At 31.7% G+C, this 21,530-nt stretch overlaps 1 protein-coding gene across 1 annotated transcript; it reads right to left on the bottom strand.

Moving 5' to 3' along the window:
• Positions 1–838: 838 nt before the first annotated feature.
• On the bottom strand, positions 839–20,071 carry LOC134272168 (multiple epidermal growth factor-like domains protein 10). Its single transcript, XM_062754420.1, has 5 exons — positions 20,010–20,071; positions 17,949–18,176; positions 16,691–16,945; positions 16,374–16,508; positions 839–999 (listed from the first exon to the last, which is right to left on the bottom strand). The coding sequence occupies exons 1-5, from the start codon at positions 20,059–20,061 to the stop codon at positions 839–841; spliced, it is 831 nt and encodes a 276-aa protein (XP_062610404.1). The 5' UTR covers positions 20,062–20,071.
• Positions 20,072–21,530: the final 1,459 nt, after the last annotated feature.

The following is a 21,530-nucleotide window of genomic DNA, read 5'->3' as shown; positions in this document are numbered from 1 at the left end:
TATCTTTTCTGGTCCATAAGTTCTTGAGAAATTTTTTCTTAAAGATGTCATTGATTTTCAAATAATTCACAATTATCTTCACTTAGAAGAGGATGTGACACCTCATTTGAACAAACTTGCATCCCCTTCACCCTTGCAGAAAACTTTGCTGCAATTTTTGTGGAAATTGTCCGAGCGTTTCTTGAAAAGGAGTCGAAAATGTGAAAAGTTTACGGACGGACAGACATAAATCTAGACAGTCAGATAGGCGGACAGACGGACGCCGGACAAAATTTGATCTGAAAAGCTCACTTAAGCTTTAGGCTCAGATGAGCTTAAAAACTTTTCTTCAGACTGGACCATTTCACTTGTATTTACAGTTTAACCCTCATAGTTTTTTTTTTCATTGTTTTAATTGATTTTTCCATGTATTTACTAAATCATGGTCTAATATTAATAAATAATCGTACAGCTTTGCCATTGCGGACTCTTTTTAGAGAAATTGAAGACTTGTCCAGGAAAACTTTGGACATTCCCTGTTCATCACTCGTATGGCAGTTGTTGAAATGTTTAAACCGCCAAAACTCAAGGTCCTTAGATATTCAGTGAAAAGAAAGATCTGAAAGTATTTTCTGTCTATGCTGGTTTCACCTTTTTGACAGAAATCTCCGTTCCAACCAGGATGACAACCATTCTCACATATTCCGTTTGTTCTATTACATCCTTTACATGCATGGATGCAATTTAAAGCACAATTTTCTCCAAAGTATCCATCACTGCATGCTGATTATTAAAAAAATTGAGAAAAATCATTAAAATGTAAATATAAATGGTCAGGTACAATTTTATAAGCTACCATTCACAATTTGTGTTTAACCATACTTTTATTGCAAAACTCTCTTTCATATCCCTCCGCACATCCATTCAAACAGGTTCCATTTATTGGATTGCATTCCTTATTCCATTTACAATGTCCACAAGTCAGGCTACAACTCTCACCATGGAATCCACTATCACACTCTAGAAAAGTTTAAGATAATGTTTTTATCCGCAGTTGTAACTGTAGAATCATTAATGTTCCCTTACCCACAAATTAACATTCCCACGATCGTTTAGTCTGATAACGTATTAATTCATTAAACCATTGTATTTATGAGTAAACTACGAAATATGTCCCTACAAACATGTCAAATTTTGCTTACCTACGAATATTGAGCCCCCTAAATTAAAATGATTCCGTGTTGATCCCTGTTATGTTAATGATTTATCGTAAAGGTAATGGTATTAAAAAAACACTTTTTTTCAAGAGACTTGTATAATGTTATAAATTTAGTACATATATGGCAAATGATCCTCTCTGCATTCTAAAAAAAAAAATGAAAATAAAGGGAGTGAGAAATTCTATATATTTAAATTTGCAAATATCTTTCCTGGAAGTACCTATTGTATTGAAGATTTGTTCAAGCCTGAAAGAATTTTATTTGGGAAGTCAGACGTCATAGCGCGATTAAATCATGAGTGAGGTGATATTTTTTCTACATATTTCTGTCATTGTGCATCCTGTTTTTGAATATTTCCAAGTTATAAAAAGATGAAAAAGATAAAACAGGCGATACCACCGCTTCTGACTTCAAATATTTTACAAATTTATGTAATAGTTAGATTATTCTCAACAGCGATCGTTGTTCTTTCACTATATAATTTCCTGAACCGGACTGCTTAACATGAATGTAAACATGAAAATTTTGGAATGAGATGACTTCAAGACTAAACAACTTCTAGGTATTTGCGCATCACAACATAGCAAAACGGCGGCCTGTTCGTGAAACAAATGCATATTTACACGGAATTTATTCGTCTCGAATATAAATATAAGTAATATAAAACAATGTTAAAAAGTTCACTGGAAAATGAACTTTTAGATCAGAGGATCAAATCGTTTGAGATAAGATCACATACCAACTTAAGGTTTTTTTAACATTGTTGTTTATTTCTTAATAATCCACACATCATTAAGAATGCATTGACAGTATTTAAATTAGGAGTACTTTTATTTCAGAGTTGTATTTCAGATAAGATAAGAAGACCAATAGGAAACACGCCTAGGATATTTTATTCCTTTAGTATCGAAAATTTCTTCCACCTTTACTTCTGCTTAATAAGAATTCTATGGATCTCGAACAAAGATGCACTCAGTTCTTTGTCAAGTAAGTGAGATCTTTAAATTTAGAAATTAGAAAAAAAAATGTTTTACAACAGAGAGCATGCAAGATTAAAGATACACGGATGTGTTTGTCCCGTTATGATTTTTCTCGTGGTTTCTTGAGATAATCTCGTTTGTTCTAAGCATTTTCTTCATGCCCCAGGAATTACGTAAAGTAAATGTTCCGAATAAACTTACTTCACTGACACTATTCAAATTAAAATAATATTCATTTGGAGGGAAGTCATCAATTTGTGTCCCTGTATTATGACATTGGGAACTGAAACGCGATAGCAGTTATGATATACCACTGTCAGAAAGTTTAAAATGCATTGAAATATACATTATATTTTGAGCTGGATTTCAATATGTAATGTGCACAAAAACAACATCAGCATAAGTGCAAACCAACATTAATGTAAGTAATTTGTTATAAAGATCATTTTTTTTCTCTGGTACATTTAAAGTGCTGGTAGGAAATCTGATTTTTACTTCTCAAGAAAAATATTTTACGAGGAATTCAATTGACCGACATGAGAAGCGGAATTTTCCTCTCTTTATCGCGATTTATACAAAAATGGATAAACTACATACAATTCCCCAACAAAATTTACTTACAGTGCATACTTATCTTGTAGATTCACACAGAATATCTTTAATTTATCCTTATTAACGAGGCCCGATCTAGTTGAAAATTACGAAAAGGGAATGATAAAAAAATGTAATTCTTGGAAATATATTTCTATGATTTATGCTTAGAAAAATTAGAATGAAATTTTGTTACCTTGCCTGTATTGTAGTCAAATGGGGGCACTGTCAAGATATGGACCATTTGTCGAATTTTTATATACAATTACATACTAAAACCTTTCAATAAACAAAGAAATTTACAAATAAAAAAAAAAAAACATGTTGAAATTCTTTGTTTTTCACATATATCATGCAATTTTCATTCTTCTTATAAAAAATGAAAAGAATATTGAAGGTAGCCTTTATTGCAGTGAAAAGGGGTCATGTCAAAACACAAAAATTGGATTTATTCTATCCAATTACGTATTTTATAGGTCGCAATGGGTTTCATAACACCAACAAACGATTGCAATACTGTATTAGTTTCTAAAAAATAAATGATTCTTTCATTATGAAATCATTTTCTCGCCATGCTTTATTTTTCTCTTAACACGCGACGTTGTTTTACGTGGAAAAACGGGGTAGAGGAAGGAGGGGGTAAAGTCTAAAGGCGACAAAATTACGATTTTTACTAATATCATGTAATATATAGAAAAATAAAAGATTTCGGTGGTTGCATTTAAATGATTTATAGACTTGTTTTATTTTTTTTAAAACTGAAGATAATCCATGCATATTTAAGTCGGCAATAAAAAGACTGTGTATAAACACTTCAACATGTTCAAAGAGAAAGACTAAAATCGTTTACTTTTGAATGCAGTGTTTGTTTTTTTAAACTCACGAATTGAAATAAAACAACACAAAATTAATGAATCTTTACCAAAAAGTTAATCCCTTAAAATTAATTATGTTCCAAAGTTGTTTTTTTTAATCTAAATATTTAAAATAAAATAAAAGAAAATGCCAGCTTTCAATGCACGGTCTAAAGCTACTAGGTAAGCAAGATCAGCGAAACATTTTAGAGCAATTTGACGTCATTTTAATTGCGACGTTATTGTGTTCAATTGTGACGGCAGTCAAGGGTATTGGGACGTGCCTGAGTCGACGTTGCGTTGAAACGTATGCGCAGATCAAGTAGATCGGGCCTCGTTAAGCACTTGTGTCAGTTAAATGTAAACATGATTTATAAACTCAAACATTGTTACGGATGTGTAAGAGGAGCGTTTGACATTTAATTTTTCCCTAATGTTTCAATATGTGCCTAAAGGACAAGTGAATGGAATAGGGATACTTGTATGTAAATTTCAAATATTCAACATTATGTCAGCACACTGGAACTTATCAAACAATTCCAACAGTTTAATTAAACAACAAAGCCAAAAAATCCTCATGCCGTGTGAAAGGAATGTAAACCTTTATTACACTTTCCCCGTCATATCAGCTCAAGTATGCATTGACCTCTATTTTCTATCATATCTAGGTAGTTCAGATAAGTTAATACAGTTTGAACTGATTGATATTTTACTGACAATCTTATACTAACCGCGATCGTGATCTTCTTCTTCTTGTTAATATAAAATTGTTTAGCATATATATATCAAAATAAATTGTCTTAGCACCAGCGCTTTTGCATATTCTTCATTTTAAAGATTGTGCAATTACTGATTTTAATGGACATTGTTCCTTTTGTTTTCAGGAATATCCTTCAGAACAAGCGCTAAATCACATTCCATATATTGGGTGGCAGTTGTTTTGACTCCAATAAAAAACAGATTTGTCAACATATCCCCAATACTCTAGAGGTGATTTAATCAGATGATAAAATATATTTTATAGCTAGGTACATGTATATTTTTTGGTCTGATATAAAAAAAGTATAAAATGGTAGAATATATATTACGGAATAATACATGTATAAACATATTTTTAATACAAAGCGAAGACTTACCTTGTTCACACTGAGAACCTCTGAAGCCCGGCTTACAACGTTTACAACTTCCTGAATCCATGTGACAGAAATCAATGCAATTCATTGGACATGGTTTTGAACATTCCCAGCCATAGTGTCTTGGTGAAGAACAACCTTAAATGCGATATTCACACACGTATTATATTTATATAAGAGTAGACAATTTTAACCGGTTAACCGATTACTCGGTTGGAAGTATAGCAATCGTTTATAAAAACTGCAATCGGTTAGTATTTGTATAATTGGACACCATTAACTTAAATCTCATTTTAAAATAGAAATCTTAGCACAAAAATTGTTAATTTATTACACATAGAATACTTATAAAAAAATGTCGAGGAAAGTTTATGTATATTTTAATACGATTAACCGGTTAGTCGGTCGAAAGGTCTTTCACACAGCATTGTTAAGGCTTGAAAAAGGGGTCGGGGCCTAATTTATACAGGAAAAGTTTACTGTGACGTCACTCAAAAATATGACTTTTATGTATTTCTCATAATACCTGAAAATGAAATAATAAGCAACTTTTAACTATATTAACAGAATAAAAAACAATAAAACTTATCAATGCATTAAAAAAAGTTGCAAGTTAAATCCCATGTAACTGGTTATAAGCAAAGCACTGATCGCGATGAACTTGTAAACATAACATCATTTTGGTAAAAATGACGTATTTCATGTGATGTGAGAGGCAGATTGAGGAATTTTTTAACAATGAAAATTGCGTTTTATTATTAAACGGAACATTATTTACAGGTTTTAAATAGTTGATAAATACCAATGTATATCCTTTGTTTAGTCCGACTATTTATTAACTAGCAAGAGAATGTATTTTATTAATTATGTCGTGTTTTTATGTACAGGTTACGTATATTTTACATCGAGATGCCTCATAAAATCGTACTTTCGCAAGGGCATACACTGCATAGATCTTAACCATTTTTTGAATATAGATAAAGGATATTTTCCTTAACTTGAAAAGTGCTGCTGCTTTCTTTGAATCGAGGGCGTGATTTTATAAGTACAAAAATAATTTGTTAAAGTCAAACATACATTGCATTTCGACATTGGCCTATTTACTTGAAAATTTAACAATTAAAACGCGAATTCTATTCAAAGCAGCAGCACTTTTCAGAAACTACGAGGTATGTAGAAATAATTAATAGCTTGATTTTTTTTTAATTTCAACTAGGGTATGCCCTTGCGATATTGAAATATGTTAATGACCTACATTCAGTACACGAACTATGCATTCATCACGTGACTGTCCATCGATGGGACCAAACTTCATACAGTACAGAGTGGGTTATACTATGCTATTTCCATAAGTATTTACGTCTGTGATAATAAAACAGCTAAATTAAAATAAATTCAGTTTTAAAAATAGCCCCCTTTTTTGCACGTCTATTTTCCGTTGATTTTCATAGTACGCCTTAACAGTGCTGCGCAGTTAACCGATTAAGAATTCTTTTTTCGATTGCCATCCCTAATGTGCATCTTTGAATTATAATTTTCGCAAAACATGTAAACTGATAGCATGGTTTTTATTTGGATTATTATTTTTTTTTTTTTTTGGTTTATTATAAACAAAAAAAAACATATTGGTTTTATACAAATTCAAGAACAAAACTAGGTGTAGACATCTCACCGTAAACTTCCACTTCACAAAGTTCAGATAACGCAAATTGAGAAACTTCTGTTCTGTTATCGTTCTTTATTGGCCTTTCGTTGTAATAAATAACATACTGCCCGTGTACTGGACAACTTATGTTAGCGACAGCTGGTATCGTGGATCTGGTGTAGTTTGTGTCGTGAAAACATAGATGACCATTTTGAATATTTGTTGTGTTCGATACGTAGAGATAAAACCCCATAAATCGGGATGTGAAGCCATTACTCTCATCTGCAGGATATCACTCAAACATTACAATGTAAATTGGTATTTATAGTACTAACAGAGTGATTAACATATGTTTTTCGTTTAGAATCGCCAATGTTTGTTTATCTTAATTGATATATTGCTTTGCAATACATGCAAAATTGCTGTAGAACTTTGCTTGAGAAAACTCGAGCAGATATACCACAGATAAATGTGCTGTAAAAGCCTTCTATTTACGCCGCCGATTTTTTACAGCTCAATTCACGTACAATTTCTAATATTCTGTCCCCAGCTTAATAAATGATATCCGATAATTAACCATACATTTATCATAAATGTTTAGTTACCTTTCAACAGTTCAAGAAGAGCCGTTTGTTGAACTCCGAAGTGGACATAAAATTGGAATCTCTTTAGGTATTAAATCCCTTATGGGAACAAATTCAATTAAATTGAATACAAAACAGATATGTAGGCATTAGATAATCGGTTTATTTAGACATTATTCTTATTTATAACCATCAGTATGTATAGTAGAATGAGTCCTATTTTACGACATTGAATTTCGGAGAGAATTGTCTGTCTTTGTTTTAAATTGATATAAAATTCATTTTAAAAAAAATTAGCCGGTAAAAAATTGTTTTCAATTATCATTCTATTTTTTATGTTTCAGTGCATATTTCCACAGCAACATTTATTGATATTCAAATTATTTAAATTTTATTTTGAAAGAGCGCTTTTCCCCCGTAAACTTCAATGCAATCTTTGTTAATTAACTTCTGCTTAATTAATGAAATTTTGGAAACTTTCTTGCGGGCAAGATTCCTATTCCAATATAAGATTCTTTAATGTCCTATTAGAGTATTATGTACTTGACGGGCATTTAAGGGTAGAGAATTTGGTCCTATTAGGGATGGACAAAGCGACATTCCAAATCCAGAGGGGACTGTTTCGGACCGTTGAAAGATAAATAAAGAATCAATAATTTGAGTAAAATATATGGGATACCAATCTAAGAGCAAACAAAAATTAGTTACAAAAAAATAATACCTGAAGTGAGCGAAAAAAAAAATCGTCGGCATAAATTAAAGGTTTTTTCAATGCATGGATTTATATCTCTCTGCCTTATTTGCCCGATTTTCCCAAGCAGAGAGCTAAGTTCTGCAGCTACACGCGAGAGTTCATTTCTCCATTTTTGAGATTTAAAACGTTACCTAAAAAAACATGAAAATCTGAAGAAGAAAAATATGTGAAACTAAATTAGATTTTTAAATTGTGCATATAAAAGTGCTATATTTCATAATTTATCCAATAATTTCACCATTATTTTTTAAATATTTCTAATATCCATATACTGACATATTAATTGCATTTACCCCAAATTTTGTTTCCCGTCCTGTAGTATATAATAATGTTACGTATGCTTCGTATCTCAGTTAGATTCACCCACCATGTTGCCTGTTTACGTCCATTTGCTGATATACTGCATTGGATTCCAGAAATGGAAAAAATCCGTTTTCAGTCCATCAACGGCATTAAAAGAATCAAAACTTGACTCATGAGTTGAGCTTTGCCAGGTCGGATAGTTATATGCCATGTTCTCTTTATGAAACAAGATGTTTGTTTGTGAAACACCGATGCCCCCGTATGGCAACAAAGCGAAGATAAAAGTTTTCTTAAATGCAAATTTAATACATTGGTACTTAAAGGAGGTATTTTCAATAGCAAAACGATCTTTAAACATGAAAGTAATCCAAGCTTAAAATTTCTCCATAAGTACGGAAATCTCCAAGGTAAATGAAAAAATGTCAATGTAATTGGAATCCAATGAAATATTTTGCCACAAAGAATGCATTTTTGAAGTGTAGAAGCCCTACCCCTAATGCAACAAAAACTATGCCTAAGTTTAAAACTTAAAAGTAGCTCAAACTCCAAGGACAAGGTCAAAATGTCAAAGTTCTTGAAATCAATTTGAAGGTCTTGTCACAGGAATAAAATATTTAAAATATAAAAGCATTAACCCTAACCGACTAAAAGTAATGGTCAATCTTTGCATTTTTAAAGTAGGTCAATTTCCAAGGTCAAGGTCAGAGGGTCAAAATTCTAGGTACATGTATGTGATAAAGGGTCTTCTCGCAAGAATTACACTTGTGAAGTATGAAAGCACAATCCCTTATCGTTCAAAGATTATTGCCAAGGTTAAAGTTTTTTTTTCATAAGTATAGAAATCTCCAAGTTCAAGGACAAGGGTTCAACACTGTTGGTATCCAATGAAAGATTTTTCCACAAAAAAATAAATTTTTGAAGCATAAAATGTCTAGCATCTACTGTTCAAAAGATATGGCCATAGTATAAGTTTGGAATTTTTGTGTAAAAATGGGTCAAACACCATGGTCAAAAGGTCAATTTGGTGTTCCCCATAGAAAAGGTCTTGTCACAAGGAATACGCATGTGAAATATCAAAATAATAGCTCCATTTAATCAAAAGAATTGTAAAAGATTAACGTTTTTGCGGACAAAGAGACAAACAGACAGAAAGAATGAGGTACGGACACGACAAAAACTATATAACCCTGATACTTCGGTTACTGGGGGCATCAAAATAAAAAGCAAATAAAAAAATAAGTCATATCCATGCAACGACAAATGATAGATATAGACGAAAAAAATGTTTAATGAAGAAATAAACAACAATGTTAAAAAGTTCTCTGGGGAATGAACTTTTAGTTGGTCACGTGATCAAATCCTGTGAAGCCCGAAGGGCTTCTTAGTAGATTTGATCAGGTACCAACTAAAAGTAAATTTCCCTGTGAACTTTTTAACATTGTTGTTTATTATATTTACATTTGAAACGAAAACATTTCGATTTAAATTTTATTTATTACACGGGTCAACATATTGCTATGTAGTGACGCGCAATGACTTAGAAGTTGTTTGGTCAAAATATCACATCGCTCTGTGATCCGGTCGCGCTATGACCTCTGACCTCAAAATGAAATTCACACATAATTTTCTCTTCAATAAGTTCATCTAAGAAAGATATTTGCAAATGTAAATATAAATGTTTGAATTGCCGGCACGAATGGCCTTGGTGAGTTGGAAAGCTTGCTCTGCAGATGAAAAGGATTCGCCATAGATGTCTACTTTACAGGAATAGAAGTTGGATATGATATTCTTTTCGCCGTTGAATGTTTCCAGATGTTTGGGGTTGCCAGTAACATACTCCGGACAACACTCATCTCCAGGGTCATGCCCGGTGTTTTTGCAAGCGGCACATCTGCGGTCGTTTGTGCAGTTGCCAGTATCCAGCTGATCGCTGCAGAAAAAATCCGGGAAGTTAAAACCGCTCTAGATTGTAAATTCGTTGGCTAATCCGTTTCCGAGTCACCACAGTGGCGACAAGAAGCTGAATCAGTGATGAAGGAAATCATCGGTGCCAAGGTAGCCCATTTAAAGGATATGAAGGATCTCCTTACATCATCAAAACCAAACGTCATCTTTGCTCATTCGGTTTACGACCGCTACTGGGGAACCGGGTTAGACGCGGAGAAAACCCTGTGCACAAACCCAGATGCCTGGCCTGGTAAAAACGTGATGGGCAAAATCATTCAGCGAATTGCAGATAAATTCAGGCAAAGACCACGCGCGGCGTCCCAACCAAGGCCCCAGCGTAAGGCCAAGCAGCAAGGAATTGACAGCTACTTAGGGTAAAATTACTGTAATATTTAGAAACTATTTCCTTTTTTTCTCACTTTGTAAAGCAATATTATTCCTTTTGTCACAATGTCTAGCTTAAAATGTCTGTCGTTAAACTAAACTGTAGGGGGTTGAATGATTATAACGAAAGATGTATTTTGTATGAGTGGTTAAAAAATGTTGACTGCGACATAGCATTTTTGCAAGAAACTCATTTTGTATCAGAAAAGGAGACGCAGTACAATGCAAGATGGCTAAGGTCTTCTTATCATTGTTTTTCTAATTCCCCCCACAGTAGGGGTGGTCACAATATTGTTTAAAATAGAATTATCATTTAAATTTAAAAATCAACACAGATCTAATGACGATCGCATTATATTGTTAAATATTGAACACGATAACAAAAATATAACCCTTATCAATATATATGCACTAAACACTGAAAATTAAAGATCTGATTTTTTCAAAAAGGTTTCTAAATGGATATCGCAATATAGTTTAAATGAAGAAAACATATTTTTTGTTGGCGATCTCAATTCTGATTCAAATAACAAGAGAGACAAAAGCGCAAAAATAATGCAAGATACAATTTCTAGGTTTTCATTCATTGATCTCTGGCTAAATTTAAATCACCAGAAAAATGATTATACTTGGTGTGACGGGCAAAACGTACCTAAAAGTAGAATTGATTACGTATTTTTCACTGACAACTTCTGCCACAGACCTTTAAATTTCTTTCTACGAAAACCGCCAAATGTTTCTAAGCCAAGATTAAGCGATCATCTTGCTCTCGTTTTTAAATGTGAAATTTCTGGAAATACACGCGGAAAAAGTTTTTGGAAGTTAAACACATCGATTTTAAAAGAATCGCCGTATTATGATTTAATCAACAATTTTTTCGCTGACTTACCCGAAGAAATTAGAAATAACAGCAATTGTAAAACTAAATGGGAACTAATTAAGTTTAACATCAAGAAACTTAGTATTGACTACTGTAAAAACAGAAACAAAACTCAAAGGGAAAAAATACAAAAGATCGAAAACGAAATTGAACAATGGAAAAAAGCACTTTACAGAAATAGATATGATACGAAAAAAAGATCTTGAAAATCAACTCGATAATTATTACGAAAACAAGGCAAAAAGAGCACAAATTCGATCAAGAGCAAGATGGATAGATGAGGGTGACAAGAATAGAGCATACTTTTTAAGGCTCGAAAATAAACATCAATCACATAACGTTATAAACAGAATTAGAGTCAATGAAAAAATCTTTATCAAGACCGATGATATACTAGTCTTAATCAACTATGAAAACTTGTATTCATCTCAGAAAATTACAGTTGAAAGAATAAATAATTACCTACGCGATATTGAAAAGCAAACTAAGCTTACTGATGACGAGAAAGATTTTTTTGACAAATTTCCTACATTAAAAGAATGTTCCGAGGCAGTACTTGAAATGAAAAACAACAAATCCCCTGGACTCGACGGTTTACCAGTTGAGTTTTACAAAATGTTTTGGAAACATTTAAAACAATATATGTATGATGCGAACAGGAGTTAACAAATACACAAAAATGTTCCGTTTTGTCTTTAATTCACAAGAAAGGTGATCTTGATAAACCTGAAATTTACCGTCCCATAAGTTCAACAAATTGCGACTACAAAATTATAGCCTGCGTTTTTTCTCGACGTTTAAAAAAAATATAAATAAATTAATTAACCCGGATCAGTCTGGGTATATAAAAGAACGATATATAGGTAGGAATGCCAGACTTATTTTAGATATCTTTGAATACCGGGAAAGAAACAATGAATCGGGTTTACTGTTATTTGCTGACTTTCAGAAAGCGTTTGACTCAGTTGAGTGGGAATTTCTGATTCAATCAATGAAGAAGTTTAACTTCGGTGACAACTTTGTCAGATGGATCAAAGTTTTATAAACAAACCCTCATTTTCACATAAAAAAATAATTGCTGGATTTCTAGAAAATGTCAGATGAATAGAGGCATCAGACAGGGGTGTCCTGTCTCAGCTATATTATTTCTATTCGTAATGGAAATTTTATCTACAAAGGTAAATGAAGCAGATTATGTTCAAGGTTTTAAAATATGTAATACGCGAAGGGAAATAAAATGCATGCAGCATGCGGATGATAGTACTTTTCCAGTCAAAGATGAAGAATCTCTTAAACACGTAATTAAAATCATTGAAGATTTCGGGTCAATGTCCGGTACAACGTTGAACCTATCAAAAACAGAATGTATTTTATTGGGAGAACTTAAACAAGACATGGAAGGGGAGACATCTCAACATGGTGTCAGAATTAACTCTAAAACAATAAAATGCCTCGGCATATACATCGGGCATGACGAAGCAGAAAGAAATGAAAAAAGCTGCCTATGCAAATTATGAGAATTTGAAAAGATACTTGACTCTTGGCGAAGCAGAAAATTAACTATTTTTGAAAAATGTCAAATTATAAATTTTCTATTAATCTCAAAAATATTATACACTGCTTCAATATTAGAGAACCCAGAGCAATCTTTCATCAAAAGTCTAAACAAAATAATATTCTCCTTCATTTGGGGTAACCGTGAAAGAATTAAACGCAAAACTTTAATAAGAAGCATAAACGAAGGTGGAATCGGTATCACTGACTTTGAGTCTACAGTCAAAGCTATTAAAGCCTCATGGGTTAAAAAGATTTCGAAGGATAAAAGCAGTCTACTCTTTCTCGTGAATGCTGTTTTGTACAAAAATAATATAGATTTTGCGTTTTTAACAAATTCAAGCGTAACAAATTACAATGATCTCATACTTTACTCCCTTCCTGAGTTTTATAAAGAGGTTGTCTTGGCTTTTAATGAATGTAAGGACAATACTTTTTACAAATCTTTCAAATTAGAATATTTGGCTTAATAAAAACATTTGCTTTAAAAGTAAACCACTATTCTTTCCTAATTGGACCAAAGGGGGTCTTTTTTAGTAAAAGACCTTTTTAATTACAATGGTTTCAAAAGTGTAAATGAAATTAAAGAAAAATCAGCATCCACTAATAATTTCCTATGCGATTATCTAATTGTAAAGACCGCCTTAAAGAAACACTATTCTCGCATTTATAAACATGCAAGCTATAAACTTCTTAAACGCAAACGCTAATCAACAATTCTATTTTGAAGGTAAATTTGAAGATATTTCTAATAAAAAATCTTATTTTTTCTACAACATTTTAATAAAAAAGAAATCGCACACGCCAATCATGGAAAATATCTGGTGTAGAGAATTCCAAATAGATAAGTGTCATTTCGATACGATATATGAAAATAAAGTTCGCTCATTATTTGATAAATCTGTATCAGAATTTAGTTATAAGCTACTACATAATCTGTTGACTACAAATCTATTCGTTAGTAAGTGGGATAAAAACAACAGTGGCAACTGTGATTTTTGCGATACACAAGAAAATATCAAACATTTGATTTTTGAATGTGACTTGATTAAGCCATTTTGGAGTAAAATTTCTCAACTAATAAAGATAGATATAACATGGAAAATGATTGTTATAGGCTTTATTATTTTCAACAACTAATACCCTTTTATTTTAGATAATACATTGTCATTCTTGGCGTGTAAGATTTACAAATATAAAATGAAATGTAGAATTGTTAAAGACCAAGTTACATATGAAGGAATGTGTCGCTTTTTAAAAAAAACGCGCTGATGCAATTGTATTCTACTATTAAAAAGACAAAATGTATAAATTCAGATTTTAAAATCCTTGAACTGTTGTCACAAAACTTATACATGTAATAATATGTATATTAATTGTATCAATTTTATATGTAGTAGAGGGTGAGCTGGCCCTCTACCTGTACATCCATGTGGCAGGACAAAATGGACTGTGAAGGTGAACTATAAAAGCTAGTCCTGCCGCATGATATTACTGTCAACTATCTGTTTGTAAAATTTATGTATATTCTACTATAACCTTATATTGTTTTGTAAACATGATGTCACTGCTGCATATTTTTGAAGCAGCTAATTATCGTCTATTGAATTGTATAATCATGATGTCAATGTTACCAACTATATTTATAATAGAGCTACTTTCTACTAAAATCATACACTATATTATATAAGTTTATGCTTGATATATTTATTTAACAAAATTATTCTTGATTTACCTATCATACATATATAAAACTTGTTGCCGATCCAGGGAGCCCCTGTCACCCCAGGTGAGGTATATGATGAGGGCCTCTGCGGAGGTGATGCCTCAAATATGAAACTATGTATGTATTTGAAATAAAATATTTTATATAAAAAAAAATAAATGTTTGAATTTGTTTTTTAATATGCATAAAGTATAGTGTATCCATTTTTAGTCATGGATTTACTATATTTATTTTGACAATTAATCTAATCGTTTTGATGATTTTCATACATTAAGTAGGAATGTGTATTTCTTCGTGTTCATAATTTTTTCGATATTACAATTTTTTATTTTTTACCTTCATTGCAAAGCAAACCTCCATATCCCGCAATACAACCATCTTCACACGTCCCGTTTATTGGATTGCATTTCTTGGGAGATTTACATTTACCACAAGCCAGGATGCAATTGTCCCCAAAGAATCCAGGTGCACATTCTAAATAATGATGTTTATATTTATTGAAAAACTTAAAGAATATCATTTTGGTTACAGCTAAAGATGCCGTTAGATTTTTTTTTTTACTTTATCTCCACAATAAGATTTTTTTCTTTCCAATTGATGACAAACTCAGTCTTTTTTTATATACTAAATGCATTTATATTTTTTTATTAATCTCTAGACTTCTCTAAAGTAAAAATAATACAATCAACCCACATACTGTGTCCATAAATTTTCTACCTGTACTACAAAGCAATCCCTGAAAGCCAGAAGCGCATCCTTTCAAACACGTCCCATTTGTTGGATAGCATGTTTTATTATCTTTGCAATATCCACAAGTATAGTTACATTTTTCTCCATAAAATCCAGTTTCACAAACTGAAACAGAAAGAATGGGCGGAGCTGACAAAGGCAATTCACCCTAACATTTGTGAATAAAATATTGTTTAATTAAAACCTACATAAACAATAGTTCATTCACAATAAGCCGTTGTTTTCGTGAATGAGTGCACTCCATTAAACAAAAATATTCCAAGATATACACGTGTGGATTTGTTTGTGCATGTAGTGCGTCCATGTACATTTTGATTTAATCATGGTTTACAGTTTTGCAAATGTTGTTTACATTTTGTGGGCTTCTGTTTTATTTTTAACAACTTTTTGCTTGTTATGTATATGTGTTTTACATTTTGTTCTGTTATTTCAAATTGTGAGATGTGACAGTGGAGATCATTATACGATTTTTTTGAATGTTAAAAAATATTTATATAGGGTTTTTGGATCTTACCATTTATTGTATTTTAAATACCAATTTTCATTTCTTTTTCATAAATGACAATTTACGCAACTCTTGTGTTGTAATAATTTATCCAGAAAGAAAGCTGAAGGTATGTTTGGATCTTAAAGATTTGAACAAACACGTATAACATGAAGAATTTATAAATATAAACAATAAAATATACATTTCATAGATTTTATTCATTTATAAAATAATTTGTACTCAGATCTATAATTTTCCTTGATTTATTACATAAAAAAAAAGAATAAGAAAAATGATCAAGTACCATGGAGGAGTGTCCTATGCCGATCGGTTACCCCCGCCGGGTGGTCCTTGTCATGATCGTGAAATTGCAGGGGGGTTCCGTTAACAACTTTATATGTATTTTTTGTTTTAACAATTAGTTTCAACATCATCAATTAGCATTTGATATAACGATTACATGACTTGTAAGTATATTTGCTGACAAGGTCATTTTGGCGACCATAAGACTAAGAAAATGATGATCTTGTGAGAAACTGCTGATATTCTTGTTTCATTAGTTTGTTTGTCATTAATGCACATGCCTTATTCAGACTCCCTACCTTGTTCACAGCGGTCCCCTCTGTAACCAGTGGAACACAGTAGACAATTTCCCGATTCTATGTGACAGTACTCCTTGCAGTTTTCTGGACAAACTTTTGAGCAATCAGATCCGTAACGTCTGGGACTTAAACAACCTTATAATCAATGAATTACGTGACATAAATAAAAAAAAAACCAATTGTATGAACTGATTTATAAAGGGATAATTAAAAATAAATACTAAATTAAAAATATATATGTATATCTATAAATTCAGAAAAATCTGCTTTGATTTATAGACCATGTCAATTTTATTAAGTCAATATGCTTCACCTACCATAAACCTCGACCTCACAAAGTTCACTAAAGGCATATGTAGAGTGTCCTGTCGTGTAACTGTCTCTGACTGGTCTCTCGTTATAGTAGATCACGTATTGTCCATAAAATGGACATGTAATGTTAGCAACGGTGGGGATTGTGGCTGTGGTGTAGTTTGTGTCATGAAAACACAAGTGACCATCTTCTCTGTTTGTTGTGTTTGAAATGTACACGTAGAATCCCATAAATCTGCTAGTGTATCCATTTGATGGTCCTAGAAATATAAACTTGAAGTATTTTGATATAAAGACTCGTTTTATTGTTTTCAAAGATGGATATTTTAACCAGTCTAATATTTTGCTTTCACTATTCAATTTCATCAAACTCATTAACAAAAAAACTTTGGCACTCGATACCCTTCTGTTTGTCTATTTCTTTGCATTTGCAACACTCATTGCACCTCTCTCTCTCTCTCTATCACTTCAATAATCATTTTAACTCAATAAATCGGCAACAAAATGGTAAATTGCTAAAAATTTGTATTGTCACCTAAAACATGCCTCTGGAAGACTGTACATTTTGTCAATCATTACTCAAGAGAAAAATAAAGGCTAGTCGCTGGCGATATATTTACCGATGGACTACAATATGTGCCGTAAGGGTTCATTGAAGAAATTATATAGAAGCAGATAATAGGTACCGCACGCACCTCCAGAATTTAATCAAAGAAAGTCCTTAAATAAACGATAAAAAAAAAATGACTATAAAGCAACATTCTTCTTCACACATCCAGAATTTTTTAAAACAATCAAAACTTCTTTAATTTTGTTCAAAATACATTTAATATAACCTGAACTCTTTGTGACAATAGAAAATTATGAAAGAATACATTTCTTAATGAATTGAATGTTAAATAATTATATGACTGAACAAAAAGATTTTAAATTCATTCCTTCGTATCGTGTATACTTGAGTGTACCTGATGATTGGTGAAAGCTAAATATTGAAGATAAATATTTGAGATTAATATACATGTAGATCCAATATTACACTTGAAAAAAAAATAGAAAATTGCAATGAAATGTATTGTTTTCGCGTTTTTATGCCTGGAATTGTGTATTTGACAATTTTAAAGAAAATGGAATGAAACAACTTATTTTTTCTTTATTGTTAATTGTATGTAAAAGTTTCAACGGTTGTATTCTTTTATTATGGATCTGTCATAATCTATTCTTACCAGTTTTTTTTTTTTCATAATCTCATGTTTCTATACTTACCCCAGGATTCCTTGTCGGTCCTGTAGTAAATCACAATGTCATGTATGCTAACAATGTCGGTAAGGTTAACCCACCACGTGGCATTCATCCGTTTATCAGCTGATACACTACATTTATGTCCACTATAGGATAAGTCTGTTTTCGAACCATCAACCGCTTTTTCAGGACCGGAAACAGAGGCATCATGTGATGAACTCTGCCAAGTTGGTTTCCGAAGAGACAGATTTTCTAATGAAATAAAGTTATATTCAAGCACAAATAATGCGAAAGAAAATTATTTCCGTATGAAGTAAGGGTAATTGCCGTATAATTTTATTTAAAAAAGTAGGTTTCAGATTCACTTCAAATGAATTAAAAAGCAAACACCATTTAGTACAATTCACATTTTGTCTTCTTTTATAGGAGGGTACGTTTAAAATATTTTTTACATAATTGCGTAAATCAGAAATAAAAAGGTTAATTAATACCACAGACACAATTGCCCACAGAATTGTTCCTTTACTTAGTAAACCACTATTAACCATTTGAAAATTTGACGAGTTAGAAAAAATTATTATTTATTGCTTTATCTTTATTTTTATTATTTAAATCATTTTTAAGCATTATAATTTCAATTTGCACAAGTATTATTCATATTTGACAAAAAATAAACAGGTTTTGATATAAATACCACCTTAACACATTCTAATGAAATACCGTAAAGCATGAATTTTAGCGGGGTACATGTACAAATACAGTGTATAACGTAGGTGCTTATTAAAGCATTTTTTGAGGAGAAGGGTTTGGTGGTGTAGACTGCTTAAATTTTAATATTAGAATAATATCATTGGATGTGATTACGGGAAACAAAAGTACGCACGTTTCTTTAATTCATCTTTTTTAAATTGTGTTTGTTTGATCGTCCTTCTAGAGAATTTTTCACTCATACGGAAACGCCACCACTTACCGGTGGAGAGTTGCAAATTTTGTCCTTTACTCAGCACTGGGCGCTATTGAGGAATCATTTTCGTACAAGGACCTATTGTGACACGGGACCTCACATGAATCGGTTTAATCCGAAGGACCGATCTCCAGGGTACACGGTGGGTTTCTAAACCGCGGGGTAATAATTGACTCCTTACCCCGCTACTCTAAAGCAGACACTCTTCCCACATCACCACGCGGGCGCCCCTAGCATTGGTCCATTTCCGTACTTGAGCATTTACTCAAATAGAAATTGAAGCGTATAATAAACAGACAAATATTCCATCCCGAAGACAAAACCATTTCCCCTTTAAAATTAAAGAAACTCTATGCTAACCCAGTTAGGTTTCCCTAATATTATTTACATATTCTTTATCAAAACACCCTATAAAGAAACCTGCAATACGGTTCTGCATTTGTATAAAAGCTTTTATGAAATTTAGCGTTGATACATAGGGATCAATATGATATTTGTGCAATTGTTACTTTACCGGCTGTAAACACTGAGTGATAGATTTATCTTTATAAGCCTGTTTTGTATTCATATATGAATTTGAATTCACCAAAAAAAGCTTAATACCATACATATCCATTTTAGGTAATTTATGTTCTGTGATTTTGTCCTTTCTACGTTATCTTATATGCATAACACGTCAAGCAAGACGTAAGACGTGTGTATGACAAAACATAAAGCATTTCTTCTGAAACATCTCATCATGCAACCAGTATCTATTATAGAAACTACGCATTTTTAAAGAAAAAAAAACTAAAGAAGCATTACTTTACTTTTTTATCAACATTTCATTATCTAACACAATTTACAAAATGTTTTTTTTTTTACGCGATTTGATTGAACAAAAAAAAAACAGAAGAGACAACTTTGTATTTTCGTTTCGAAGGAACTGTTCTCTCTTTGTTTAATTTTCATTTACTCCCACGGTGGATTCAAAGAAAACAATAATGGGTCATACAAAAATCAAGCAAGTGTCTGATAAGATAATTTCAAAACATTGAATGAATAATAATTTACATACAATAACAGAACTTTGCCAAGCCAAGAAAATGATGAAAACATTGAGATTATATAAGTTTTCTCACCATAAGCAGAAGAAAACATAAAAATCCCTATGATAAGAATGAGCACGTACATGACTGTGCATGTAAACCTTACAAGCTGAATCACGGAAGTAAATCGTTTATTTAAGAAAACGTTGACTCGATAAGACCAAAAATGGCATTTATTTTATATTTGATACACATAGAAAAAGAGTATTAAAAATTCGGCGAAAACGAAAAGGAGTTATTTAAGAGGCAGTTCAACGAAAAACCATACAATATAAAATTAATAGGCAGCACATAAAATGTGACGAATTCTTGATATTTTATTGAAAGCAATATCAGTGTTGTCCAAGTGGAATAAGTAATTGAAGATTTTTTTTTGAAAATTGCTGATTTAGTAAAATATTTATATTTCTATTTCGTGTTCTTGATTTTCCCATCATAAACCATTGAAAGTTGGTCAGAAGCAAAGAATTGTAATTTCCAATACATTTAAACAGGACTATAATTCACGCTAAACTAATTCTAGAAATATTTAATCTTTCTGGACCGGTTTCCCACAAATCAAATCCGTGGGAAAACATTTGACAGTAGTTTTCTAACAAAATATATAGACGATTTTTTTTTTTTAAATTGCGATGCAATTATTATCTGGCATCGGTTAATCTACTAATCACAAAAAATACCTTATTTTCAAAATAGAATTCATAATCGCCTCCTGAAATAATATTTAAATTAAGATTGGCTGAATTATTCAGGTTGAATTCACGTTTCAATTGATGTATCAATGACGTCATATACCTGATAAATATTTCGTCCTAGTTAAATACTTATGTGTTTTCAGGAGAAGTTTGCAAATGTGCAAACAAAGAGATTAAAAAATTAACAATGTCTCTTTTCTGTTAAATTATTCGTCAGAGTGCAATTATAATCCTTAATGTCAAATAATATTTTTGTATCAAAATATACTTTATTAAAGGGTTGCGTCTCTGCTAGATGTAAAAGAAAACATGTGTGTTTTGATTTGTAATTTTATACATGTCTGAGAACTAGTTTTTAAATTGTTTTGTTATGATATGGGTAAATATAAGTATTTCAGTGTTTATAATATAATAAACATTTCTTGTAAAATCGGGTTGTGAAAAGATGAGATTTTAGTTCCATCTAATTATCCAGGAATGATGAGTATTTTTCGATTTGCTTTTAAATTATGATTTTGACAAAAGTTAGAACTTTAAACCTGCAAAAATTGAACGTTTAGAGTTGTTCTGAAACATCGATGTTAGAATGTTTTAAGAAAAAATCGACATTGTTCGAAAAAAAAGACGTTTACGGAAAATTTGGAGCAGAGAGCAGTGAAAAAACTTTGTGTAGACATAAAAAAAAACACTATCAGAGACCCATTAAGGCTGTAAACAGTCGGTAAATGAAGCCTTTTTTTTTTAAGTATTTAAGTTGAATATAAAATTTTTGTACGGATTGAACAGTTTACAGGATGATATGCGTGAAGAAAGTCCTTCATTTCGATATTGCAGTATTGTAAAAATTTGAATTTCGTAC

This window comes from Saccostrea cucullata, unplaced genomic scaffold (assembly GCF_032062105.1).
Source record: "Saccostrea cucullata isolate Sc308-1 unplaced genomic scaffold, CSIRO_AGI_Scuc_v1 ctg2042, whole genome shotgun sequence".
Classification (NCBI taxonomy): domain Eukaryota; kingdom Metazoa; phylum Mollusca; class Bivalvia; order Ostreida; family Ostreidae; genus Saccostrea; species Saccostrea cuccullata.
The sequence above is the reverse complement of the archived record's forward strand: the minus strand, read 5'-3'. Positions and strand labels throughout refer to the sequence as shown.